The sequence below is a fragment of the Artibeus jamaicensis genome, unplaced genomic scaffold, assembly GCF_021234435.1.
Source record: "Artibeus jamaicensis isolate MK-2021 breed Jamaican fruit bat unplaced genomic scaffold, CSHL_Jam_final contig_419, whole genome shotgun sequence".
Classification (NCBI taxonomy): domain Eukaryota; kingdom Metazoa; phylum Chordata; class Mammalia; order Chiroptera; family Phyllostomidae; genus Artibeus; species Artibeus jamaicensis.
In genome coordinates, this window is record NW_026521824.1 from 2,983,672 (window position 1) to 2,997,329 (window position 13,658).

General features: G+C 35.8%; 1 protein-coding gene across 3 annotated transcripts in view; it reads left to right on the forward strand.

The window, feature by feature from the left end:
- Positions 1-12,962, forward strand: part of ZNF287 (zinc finger protein 287) — a 28,701-nt gene extending 15,739 nt beyond the window's left edge. For all 3 annotated transcript variants that reach the window (XM_053665709.1, XM_037165952.2, XM_037165960.2), the window contains one exon: positions 5,642-12,962. In XM_053665709.1, the coding sequence (XP_053521684.1) occupies positions 5,642-7,212 (1,571 nt within the window). In that variant the 3' untranslated portion in view covers positions 7,213-12,962. The remainder of the gene's footprint in view (positions 1-5,641) is intronic.
- The last annotated feature ends 696 nt before the right edge of the window (positions 12,963-13,658 follow it).

Here is a 13,658-nt window from a genome sequence, read left to right on the forward strand (position 1 = left end):
ACATACTCAAAGGATATCCCCTGCATTGCCATTGCAAAAACTAGGGCACCAGATAGAGTAAAACATGGGTACCAGACATGTGTAAAAGCTCCCTTCCTGGAGATTCTGGCACTGAGCATGGTAGAGGGAGAGGGCAAAATGGTACCCACCAGTGCCTCTGTCCCTGAAGAGAATTCCTACAGGCCCCTGTTCCTATAGCAGATGCTCTAAGAATAGCAAATTAATCTTCTTCACCTATAGTCTGAGTGCTTTTCAAGCTACTGCTTCTGCGCTTGGCCTTAGGACAAGTGAGTTTGTGCACAAGCCCTTCAGGAGCAGTCTCTTGGGTTGCTACAGTCCCCCAGACCTTGTGGATGCAAACTTCACTGGTTTTAAATCAAGATTGTTTAGGGGGCTGGTCCTGAGAGTTGGGGTGCCTGAGGTGGGTACAAACCCTTTGCTCTTCAGGGAGAAGCTCCAGATTTGTAATATCCTTCCCAATTATGGGTCACCATGCTGTGGGTGGGGTTTTTGGTGAGATTTCATCTCAACTTCTCCTTCCCACCTCAGTGTGATCCTTTTTTGAAGTGAAGCAGCTGTTCAGCTAGTTTTCAGGTCTTTTTCAGAAGGAATTGTTACATTCATGGCTATAGATTTAGTGTGTCCATGAAAGCAAATGGGTTCTGGATCTTCTAACATTGCCTTGGAGTACCTCAGCAGGAGCTTTTGAAACCAGGTCCAGTGTTCTCAAGATGTCCCCAGTAGTCTTTGAGTTGAGCGTTTATTTCCTTGCTTTCTGGCACAAGATATTCTTTAGGTTCACCTTGAGCATTCCTTGGACCTGGAATTTGTCTAAGGAACCGAGGTTCATTTTAATGGAGAAATAGTACTTAGAAACTAGGATCTAGGCACTAAATATGCTCACTACTATGGGGTAGCATTGCTTCTAAATCTGTTCTGTAGATAGAGCTGGGAAATAACAGGCATGGGCAAAAGAAGGTTTACAGTTATTCAAATGGAAAAAGGCATGCCAAAGTGTGCTTGAGTAGAGCAAGTAGAATATAAGAAGGTATAAAAATGAAGGCTGACAATTTGAGCACTTAGGAGATTATACCTAAGTGTACTGTGCCATCGTGACATTCTTGAGTTGATAAAGCTATTATAATAATCATAACCTACATGTCTTTTTCCATATGAACAACTGTAAATCTACTTCTGCCAATCCACATATATGTACATATGTATTATGTATGTAGTTTCAGGACTCATGAATTTATACTGCTAACTTTTCCCATACTCCATTTTATCTTTCCCATGTAATAACCTGGTTCCCAACAACATCAGTATATTGATCCATTTGCTGTATCATATAATACACACAGAAATTGTTTGAGAATTATGTCAATATCAGTACCAATAACAAACTAGCTAGGTTCCACGTTCCTTCAGATTCCCTTTTTTGTTCTATTCTACTAGGGCTATCCAGAATACTAGGTTCAAAAGTGAGTTGAATTCTTTCTTGTGGTTATCTTAACATATATTGTTAAGTTTGTTTGATTTTGTGCCCAGTTTTAGTGTTTTCTTAGCTTATGATTCTGTTTTATTAAACTGCACATTTTTGAGTATATAAAAACATTAATATGGTTCAAAAGTCAAAACTATTTAGAAAGGTGTACACTCTCATCTCTTCTGCTCTGTTTCCATTCACTCCATGTAGTTAACCGTGTTCATTTGTTACTGATTTTCTTTTCTGTGTTTCTCTTTGCAGAAATCATAAACACAGTCATACCTCCTTTTGTATACAAAAGAAGTGCACTATATTCTTTTGCATTTTGCTTTTCTACTTTTTAAGGCACTGACTTCTAGTATGTCTGCCAATATTGATGCTAGAATACAGCATTAACAGTAAACTAAACAATAGTGACAGACTATGACATTAGAGTAACTACCTTAAAATGACTTCCTTCACTTTTTTAAACTATCTGATTTAAACTTTATCCCTTTTTTAACTTTATCTGGTCATGGAGTACTTTAAGGGTCACACCAATTGAAAAACTCATAATTTATGGTTTTATTTGCCTTGGTCAGCAGAATGACACAAAATACACCTGTAACATACTAAGTTCTTTGGGGAATGTTTTCAGCACCCTCTAAACAATGAGAAAACATGCATGGTGTAATGGAAATACACCTGGACTAGAGTCAGGGTAGACTTCTGAGCAGTGCTGCCAGTCTGAAAGCATTTCAGGTTGACTTGTCAGCATGAGGAGTCTTTTAGATTGTTCAGGTAGCATGAATTAGGGCTATGAATCTACCAGAGGGAGTAGTTTTTGGTCACATATTTTGAGGGTAAATTTTTCTCTTGCCAAAGAGCACTAACACTGAAAAAGGCACATTTCTTTTTTTTATTGTAGAGGTGAGGTTTTCTCAGTTTTGTTTGTTTTCTAGCCTGTCCTTATATAGAGTATATAGTAGACTCCTGTCAGTCTTCCCTCATTGGTTAGACCCTGGGCTTTTTCTTCTGGTTCCTGAGCTCCTTGTGCCCTCAAGGTGGAAGCTTAAGGTCATCAACAGGATTCAGCAGCTGTCACAAGCAGCCAACTTGAGCTCTGGCTGATTTCCTGTCTTCTTGATTTTACTTGATTTTTGGCCTCTGAAGATTTTGCTTTTTATCATCTCAGCAATACCTAGTAAGTTGAACCTCCGGTTGGGATGCATCAGTCTTATTTCAGGAAATGGAAACTGGTAACTCGTTAGTAGAGTAGGAATATTGATTAGTCTTTGATGGCCATTCCTGTCTCAGAACTTTGACCTTTAAGGTTCACTTCTAACCATACCTCCCTCCACCCACAAAGCTGTCCTTCATTACCTGACTCGACACTGATCTTCTTCTATCAGAACTATACCCTTGTTTGGCCATATTGACCAACAAATAGTTACTGCTTCTAACCAGTCCTCTCTGGTTAGTTATATACACATATTTAAGCCCTACTTAATTATCTCAATTTCTGAATTTCCAATAAACTAATTGATTTAAAAATGTATGTTTTATAGTAGCAGTTTCTTCATGGTCATTATTTAGACTTGTGACTTTAAGCTTGGTAATTATAACCTTTTCACGTATATGAAATTCTGTCATAGACTAATTCTGATTACATAGAAATTAAACTCCACTTCTGATATTATCTTACTGTGTGTGTGAGTGTAGCTCTCACACACATACATATACCTACACAGTCCATTAACATCCTCATTTTCTTTTTTTGTTGGGGGGGGTAGTAACAAGTCTGGTTTGAAAAAGTTGTTTTTATTTTTTTCTATAAAAGTAATATAACTACATTAAACAGCCATAAAGGTCATAGCCAATTTATCGAATATTAGAAAATATTTTTAAACCTATAATCTCATTGTTAGCATTTTGATATTTGTCTAGTTCAAATGAATTTTCATGCTAGTTGTGATATTGCTTATTTCATTTAACATTATTTTAAGCATTTTGTAGTGTTATTCTGATTTTTTAAATTTAAATCAAAGTAATAAAGTAGTTTGTAAATACAAGCCGTACAAGTAAGCGAAATGAAATACGTGCCTCCCTCCCCATACCCATGACTTCTCCCCTTAGGTTATCACTACAGTGTGTAATATGTGTATGTGCATCTAATGTGTATATGTGTGTGTCTATAAGACATTTAGCATATCTTTATACAGGTTCTTGCTCTACATACTGTTACATACCTCTTTTTTTCACTTACTAATATGTCCTGTACACCTTTTCATATCAATGTACATAGATCTACCTATAATTTTTATCAGTTATCAGTATTCCATTATTCTCTATCCTAGATACTCCTTTATTGATGGATGATTCTATTGAATGATTATATTTGTGGTTATTATACTTTGGTCTGCATCTTAGAAAGTTGCTGTATCATTTTTGCTGTATTATAAACTTCATATTTAATTACATTTCCTTAAATAATTCTTAATATTTGCAAGTTATATGTGTCCCACCTACTATCAAAGGAGAAAGTTACTCTAACTTAAATTTAAACTATCATAATGGAAACATAATAAGCATCAAAAAATACAGGCATACCTCACTTTTGTGCTTTACTTTATTGAGCTTTGCAGATACTGCATTTTCACAAATTAAAGGTACCTTCCACCAGCAAAAAGATCACAACTTGCTGAAGGCTCAGATGACGCTTAGCATTTTTTTTAGCAATAAAGTGTTTTTTAAGTAAGCTATGTACATTTTTTAGATATTATATATTTCACACGTAATGGTCTATAGTAGAATATAAATATAACTTTTATATGCACTGAGAAACAAAAAAATTCATGTGACTCACTTCATTGTGATACTCATTTTATTGCAGTAGTCTGGAACTGAACCCACAATATCTCCAAGGTGTGCCTGTATATATTTGACTGCTCTGCAGGCAGGTTTGGGGTCACAATTTTTTGTTTGTTCGATGTGTGTTTATGTGTGTGTTTGCTTTCATTTGAGTCCCTCTTTTTACAACAAGTTACTGTCTTATTTTACCAGTTCAGTTGAGTGGCCACCATATCTAGTCTTGGGCCATTTTATGAAGGAAATGTAAAAGAAGCATAAATAGGTTCCAAAGTTTGCACCTAGGTTAGAAATATAAGAAACACACAAAATTGTGAAATAATTATGTAAAGGCCAACTTCTGTCATGGCCCCATCATTTATTAGGTTGAACCATATGGAACTGCTGATATTCCACCATGTTGACTTATAAAAAAACAATTTTATATGATTCAGCTCAACCTGTACTTAGGATTCTAAAAAGGAGAGAATATGAGCTTTTTTAATAGATGGGGAAGGTAGCATAAGAGAAGGCCTAGAGTTTTGAATTAGCATGGCACTTGTAGAAGATTATGAGGAAGTAGTTTTAAGTTATGTGAATAACTAGGCTTAAATATTTTGGGGATGGAATGCCAAGTTGGAGATATTTTGAACTTTTTTTCTCTCTCTTTAACTTTTATCCTTCATGCAGCTGATCCTCAAACTTTTTGCACATCAAAACAACCTGGAGCGCTTGCTAAAAAACAGATTGCTTGGCCTCATTTTCAAAGTTTCTGACTCAGTATGTCTGGGTGAAGTGCAATAATTTACCGTGCTCCAAGTGATAGTGATACTTACGTCAGTAGTCTGGGGTCTACACTTTTGAGAACCATTGTTTCAGGCTATAGGAGACTTACTAGACATATTTAAGCATGAAGAGCACTCCATGAAATTACTTTTGTAACATTAGGTAGGATTGTGCAGAGTAGATTGGAAGGAGTGATGATAGCATGCCTACTTTGAACATATCATTTAAGTGTTATATAATTATAAATAATTACACAATTGAAGTCATCCCAAGTTATCCTACACAGTGTTAACTCTGTCACCTAACTAAACTATTTTATTTAGTCTGTGCCCATGTTGGATAGCAAGAAGCCTCTCCTTTTTCCAATTTAGTCTTCTGGTTTTCTTCCTTTTTATTCTCCTTTTCCAAGCTTTAAAGGCCTTATTATGAGGTTGTCAGAATCATAGCTTTTTAAGCATTTTATTCATATTCATTATTTTGTTTATATTTTGGTAATTTCTTTTCTACAAATAGAGAAAACTTTTTATATCATTTTTATTTCAGGACAGGAAACAGAAGCCCAAGATTGTAATCCAGTTAAAAACATTCCTAAATTCACAACAGATGGAACCCAGACCATCAAACTGGAAGAACCATATGACTATGGTGACAGATTGGAGAGGCACGTACCAGATACCTTCAGGAAAATCCCCACTGAAGAAAGTAATTTCAGTTTGAAGTCAGTTTTTTCACAAGAATATGATCCTACAGAAGAGTATCTTAGTAAATATGGTGTACATGGGAATCATTTTGAAAAGCATTCAAACCTAATAATACAGTTTGATACTGAGTCAGATCATAAAACTTCTATATATAACGAAGGCAGGGCAACCCTCAATCATGTCTCATATGGTATTGTACATAGGAAAATTTATCCTGGAGAGAAGCCTTATAAATGTAATGTGTGTGGGAAAAAGTTTAGGAAATACCCATCCCTCATGAAACACCAAAGTACCCATACCAAAGAGAAGTCTTATGAATGTGAAGAGTGTGGAAAAGAGTTCAGGCACCTCTCATCCCTTATTGCGCATCAGAGAATGCATACTGGAGAAAAACCATATGAATGCCACCAGTGTGGTAAAGCCTTCAGCCAGCGAGCACACCTTACTATACATCAGAGAATTCATACAGGAGAGAAACCATATAAGTGTGATGACTGCGGGAAAGACTTTAGTCAGCGTGCACACCTTACTATACATCAAAGGACACATACTGGAGAGAAACCATATAAATGCTTGGAATGTGGTAAAACCTTCAGCCACAGTTCATCACTGATTAATCACCAGAGAGTTCATACTGGAGAAAAACCTTATATATGCAACGAGTGTGGGAAGACTTTCAGTCAGAGTACACACCTTCTTCAACATCAAAAAATACATACTGGAAAGAAACCATATAAATGCAATGAGTGTTGGAAGGTATTTAGTCAGAGTACATACCTTATTCGACATCAGAGAATTCATTCTGGAGAGAAATGTTATAAATGTAATGAATGTGGAAAAGCCTTTGCTCATTCCTCAACTCTTATTCAACATCAGACTACTCACACTGGAGAGAAATCCTACATATGTAAAATATGTGGGAAAGCCTTCAGCCAAAGTGCAAATCTTACTCAACATCATAGAACACATACTGGTGAGAAACCATATAAATGCAGTGTGTGTGGAAAAGCGTTCAGCCAGAGTGTACACCTTACTCAACATCAGAGGATTCATAATGGAGAAAAACCCTTTAAATGTAATATATGTGGGAAAGCATATAGACAGGGTGCAAATCTTACTCAACATCAAAGGATTCATACTGGAGAGAAACCCTATAAATGTAATGAATGTGGGAAAGCTTTTATTTATTCCTCATCACTTAATCAGCATCAGAGAACTCATACTGGAGAAAGACCTTATAAATGTAATGAATGTGATAAAGATTTTAGCCAGAGAACATGCCTTATTCAACACCAGAGAATTCACACAGGAGAGAAGCCCTATGCATGCCGTATCTGTGGTAAAACTTTCACTCAGAGTACAAACCTTATTCAGCATCAACGTGTTCATACAGGTGCCAAACATCGTAATTAATGGATGTGCAAGACCATTAGATGTTACAACTTAATCATTTAAATTTTATTCTATACTCACTGAGTGTTAACACATTATTCAGAAGAAGTGCAATATGCCTATATGTCAGATACCACTGAGCAGAAGTATCCAAATTCATAATGTGGATATAACTCATTTAAATTTAATGTGAAATTTGAGAACATTCACTGTTTAACCTTTATTTGGTTTATTCCAGAAAGAAACCCTGTGAAAAGAGTACTCAGAAACCTGTAACTCACCAACTCTTACTGTATTTCAAGTACTCCATGAGGCCTTATGAATGTAACTTGTGAAAGCTTCCATCAAGTAGAGAGTGATCCTGGGGAAATAGAAAAGCTGCTTTTGGGCTTTTACTTCTTCCCAGCTTTGAAGCCTTAAATATGTAAAGGGTTCCTCCCCCTTTTCACCTCCATTTCACCTCCTTTTCATATTATGCCATAACTGCCATGTGGAGCTAGTAGGTTTGAGAAAAATTGAAAGTATCTTAAAGGTTTCTGTGTGGCCACTGTTTAATTATACTTTGTTTTAAATACTGAAATACTCAAGGAAGAGAACCTTAATGAAAGATGATGTTTGGATAGAGAAACTAATGTGTATATAACCCTTAAACATGTACAAATTTAGTGAAATGTGCAAAAATTAAACACCCACCCTTAAATTAATTTTTAGAACAGTCTTAGTTTCACTAGGTTCTTTCCTATTATTTATTTATTTATTTTTATTATATTTTTATTACTTTTTATTGTATTAGTTTCGCTAGGTTTTGACATCTGTCATCCTGTAGGAAAAAATAAGGATACAGTTTTCATTCTTTTCACCTGACACCAAAATGTATACCTTAAGGTTCCCAATACTGTTTTACTGTAGAAAATCCATTTCTTCCATTGAAAAACATTTCTTGAGTGCCTACTGTGCTCAGGGCCCAAACTCCCTAAATGATCCTTTCTGGGCTTCCTGTAGTGCTATAAAAGCTTTCTACATTAATGAAAGATTAGGACATAATGAAAGTAAGGTCATGAGTTAACAAGTGTATTGTGAATGAATGAGTATACAAAACCTAAAATGGGTTGCCAAATTTGACCCTGTAGATCCTAAGGTAAGGAGTAATAAAATTATTTAAGTAGTGTGAGAAAAAAGTAATGGAAAATAGATACGATTTCAGTGCAGAAAATGGGTCAGGGAAGAAAAAGTGAAGAGAGGAAAGAATACATAGGTAACTTATAACATGAAATGTTACTGGACTTGGTTTATCTAAAAATAAATAAGAGCAACTGATGGAATACAAAGCAAAATTCATCCTGTTTCTGTAAGAAGAAACCAAAAATGAAATGTTTGATTTTTAAAGGAATAATTGCAGTCAATTTTCCTTTCTACAGATAAGTAAAATAGGGTACAGTCTTAAAATATTAGAAGAAAATTTCATTGGAAAAAGCATAGATGCAGAAACTGTCATTGGTGCAGTAATCATTGAACAGTAATGACTGAGTCTGTCATAGTCCTAAACAGCATAAAAGGAAAACTGGCAGAAATGCAACTAGAAATAGGTAAAAATACTATTGCATTTAATGTCCACAGCATTCCACTTTCAGAATATAAGACCATATTCCAAGAGCTGAGTTTTCATATCACTCTTGTTTCTTCAGTGCCTTGCGTATATAGCAGGTGGTCAATATATGTTGAATTAGTGAATAAATAAATTGAGTAATAAGGTAGAATTAACTGAAATGGAGTGAAATTGGTAGAATATTATGTACATACTTGCAAAGAAATATTTACCAAATACTGGTCATTGATTAGTTCATTGGAACTACTTAATGAAAAAACAGAATCCCCAGATATTAACAGTGAGGATATTCCTAAGAAATCATGGGACATCTTTGTACAGAAAATTTTCTTGAGCTAGAAGAGGAAAAATCTATATAAATTCTGACACCAAAAATATCAGTTTAAACATGTTGACCTTGTGGCTTCATTTGGACGTGACTTTAATAAACATTCTACAAAGAGGTGCTGAAGGAAAGATACCTTGAAAGCTTTCTTGTTGAGTGTTTTCTTCAAGAAGCTGTTGCTTTGCCTTGTCCTCACCTTCATTAATGTTGATGTCATGGAATCACCCTTCACAAAGTACAGATTGTCCTAGGTTGCATTATACTCAAATTATGCTTATGCCTATGCCATAGTTACTAGTTTAAAAAATAACCATTGTACTTAAGATGGAACTTCATACCTTACACAACACTTTTTCTTCTTGGAATGGATGCGTGGAGTAGTATAGTCCATATTATCTTTCTTTGCATTAATTTGTATTTACTGCTTTTATGTGTTTTATGTAAATAATGCATTTATAAGGTCTTCCACTGATACACTGAAGCAATTGATGCTCTTATAGAATAATACAATAATAGTAGTGAAGAATCCTAGACCTCTGTGTAATTTTTCCACTTTTACAGATGTCTGGCCCAAGTATAATTCAAGTTTTTTATTTTCTGCTTTTTATTATGCTGCTCAAATATAAAGAAAGTTAAAGAATAAAAAATATATTTGCCACTTAGATTTGAAAATTCACATTTTGCCATATTTTCCTGAACAATGGGAAAGCAAAGACATGATATTTCACCCGTAAGCATTCATCTCATAAAAAATGAGTCTTTTTACATAACCACAATCAATACCTTTATATACCTCAAAAAATGAATAGTAATTCCCTAATATCTAGTGCTTAGCCCATGTTTAAATGTTTCCTGTTAATCCAGTCAAATTCCACACTTCACTTGATTGTTATGTCTGTTTCATCTATCTAAAACAGTCTCCCAACTTTGATTTTTTCCCCAGAGTTTTTTTGTTTTAAATAGAGCAGCTCAGTTGTGGACTATCTCACATTCAGGATTTAACTGATTGCAGTTTGTCTTTCAAATCAGTTAACAGATCAGTGGTTAATTTATCTTGTTCCTGTAGTTTCTGTAAATTAGCAATTAGGGCCAAAGTCTTGAAGTATTCAGATTACACATTTTAACATTAACACTTCACAGATGTATGTTATATTGCATTATATCAAAAATTTTACCTAGTTGGCTCACTGTCAGCAGTGCATAATTAGATCACTCTACTGAGGTGGTCACTACCCTCTCTTCCCAACGCAAAGGTGTGTTTTTCTGTTGTAGTTAGGGAATCTGACCGAGACCTTGGCAGCATATGGGGAGCCTGTTTACCCACAACATTCACCTGGTGGTTTTGGTATCCACAGATAATCATTCTTGTCTGAATCAATTATCTTCTCCAGATTTGATTTTCTAATTCTATCATTCTACATTTATTGACTGCATGCTTCTGTAAAAAAGCGTCTCTCCATCAATGGCAATACACTTGGCAGGATCAGGCTCAATTCTTTAAATTATGAGTTGTCAGAATAAGGAGTTGGCAGTGATGACAAATGATTCAGTGTATTATGATAAATTATGATCATTGTTTCTGATGCTCAAGTCATCCCGACTTTGGCAGTTAACCCTTCAGGTAGTTATGTCCTTCAACTTTCCCTCTGCAGTCTTTGGGCACTTAATTGCCTTCTGACAGAAGGCACTTTAAGGCACCTCAGGTTCACCTTGCACTTTCAGTGCCTCAGACAGCCATTTCTTCAGGCATTCCTGGCTCTTCTTAATAGGCATCTGTTTAGAAACCAATATCTGGGCACTAAGCATGCTCATTGCTACTGGGGTGTGATTAGCAAGTAACCTTGGAGACTTTTCAACCATTCAACTTAGTTTTCATAAAGACAGCCCTACTTATTTAATACCTAATTATGTAATGAGAGATAATTACATATTGGGAGAAACTTTTAGGAGCCAACGATTAAGTCTTGTTAAATGTTCAACTAAATAGGAGAGACTAAAAGTGTTAAGTGACCAGAAAGCAGCAAACTTAACTACAAAAGGTCCGGGCTGAGGCCATTACAAAATTTTACAGAGGAGGAAGATCATCAGTTGATCTGGCGAGCAGGTTAAGTGAAGAGCAGTACTAAATGTATGAGACCTATTACGCTGTGCTTTAACTGTTACATGTCTTAATAATTTACTGTTACAAGCTAATCACACTTCTTTCCCATCACACTCCTTAAGCAGGTTTCTGATCTAAATTTGAGAATCTTTTATGCAAATCAAAATACTAGGAGGGTTTTTTGGCTAAACTTCTAGTTGGTCTTTAAAACTTGGAGGCCATTAGATTTCATTCTTTGTACCTTCCAGTACCAATTCACTTGCATATGTGCCTGCAAATGTGGTCTGCTTAGTCCTCTTATTTCTGTTATTTTCTTCATGGCTCTATATTTCACTATGCTTATTAACCCCTAGAACACAGGTGGCAAACACAAGGCCCGCAGGCCCAATCCAGCCCTCCACCTTGTTTTATCTGGACTGGCACCTTGTTTCTACCTGGCAGCAGCACCCAGCTCCTTGCTCCTAGTTAAGGAGTAGTTACATTTATACAGTCCTAAAATTACATTCAGCCCTTTGAAGGCAACCTCAAGGCTGATGTGGTCCCCGGTGAAAATGAGTTTGACACCCCTGTCCTAGAACTTTAATAGCTATTAAAAATGGCAAGCCTGTGCCCTGTGGTGATATATATAAACACGCATGTAAGCTTGTAAGCAATAGTCCTCTGGGCAGGGAAAGTGATGCTCATGATGCCGAAGTGTCTTGCCTGAGGTCGTATACATATATGTATGGTGACAGCTTAAGGATTGGAACCCATTGCTCCAGCACTTAGCTGAGTTCTTCCCATGAATGTTAAATGAAAATTCAAAGCACAAAAAGTATGTACCTACAATTTGTAAAATTATGTGTTTTGATTAGAGCATTGAAAGTTTGTTTCTCCTATAGTTTCTGAAATTCAAATCTTTAAATGAAAATAACTCAGCAAAGGATGTACTACACCCTTCAATGTTGGCCTTCCACCCAGATCTTTCCCAAGTTTCAGAACATATAGTCAGTAATCACCTGGAATCATCTCACAGGTACTTTAAGTGGTTTAAATTAAAGCTGAATTGTCCTCACCCCCTAAACCTCTTTTTTAAGTCACCATAACTTTGGGAGGCAAGAAGCCACTCTTCTTCACCAGTAGTTATTTTTCATCCTATTGATTTTACCTCCTGTGTGTTCCAGTTCATTCTTCTCTGTCCCCACTGCCACTACTTACTTCTGGCTTTTAATCAGCTCTTGTTTAGATTATTTTGTAGCCAGGTAAGTGTTCATCTGCCCCTGATCTTACCTTTTCAATGTATTTTGCACATCTTTGCTGAAGTATTCTGAAAACTTTTAACTAGGACCACAACATGTAGCTGTACAAGTCACAGTGTGCTTAAAACCCGTCATATCTATCGTCATTGTCAACAGCAGTGGATATCACTCTTAGTTATACATTAGAATGAGCTGGGAAGCTTTTAAAAGTACCAACACCTCTAGGAATATTGAATTACCATATTTTGCCATGTGTAATGTGCACTTTTTTGCCCAAATTTTTGAGGGGGAAGGATATGCATTTTATATGAGTAGTGCTAATTCCATATCTATATAAATGTTTTTTATTCTTCTATTTATGCTTATGCATTAAAAGTGTAACTCTAGAAAGCAATAATGATATCTGTATGCAAAATAATACCCTGGAATATGATAATTCAGTTTTGTTTCTAAGTATAAATAAATAATTGAATTTATAAATTAAAATGGAAGATTTTTTTCCCTGAAAGTTTGGGCCAAAAATGTGGGTGCATGTTATATACAACAAAATATGGTATTTCATTTGGGTTGGGGCCTGGACATCAGTATTTCTTCAATTTCCCAGTGAGTCTAGTGCTCAAAATGGTGCAAGGGCAGAAGCAGGGAAACCAGTTAGGAAGTGATTTCAGGGATTTACAGAAACAGTGGTTAAGATGACCCAATGTTGTATATATATTGTGAAGGTAGAGTCCATAGGACTTGCTAATGAACTGGACTGGAATGTGAGAGCAATTAAGGCTGACTGCCTTTCCTACTGAAGAATGTGCCCCTACATTGTCATATTCATTTCTATATCACCTATACCAAGCACAGTGCCCTCAATAAATGTTACATTAATGCATGTCTTCAGGAACTTTTGCAGAATAAGCAAAATTGTACTCTCAGAAAAAATATTTCACATATATGTATCAAATTGTGAAGGGTTTTGGATTTTACCTGACAAAAAATAAACTATCCTGTTAGTATTTCATGAATGCTGACAAAAGACCTGAGACTCCCGGATGTTAGCCAAAGAACTTTTTTTCTTCTTCTCTTTTTTTAAGATTTTATTTATTTATCTTTAGAGGGAAAGGGAAGGAGAGAGGGAGAGAAACATCAATGTATGAGTTGCCTTTTGTGTGTCCCCTGCTGGGAATTGGCCTGCAGGGAACCGGCCTG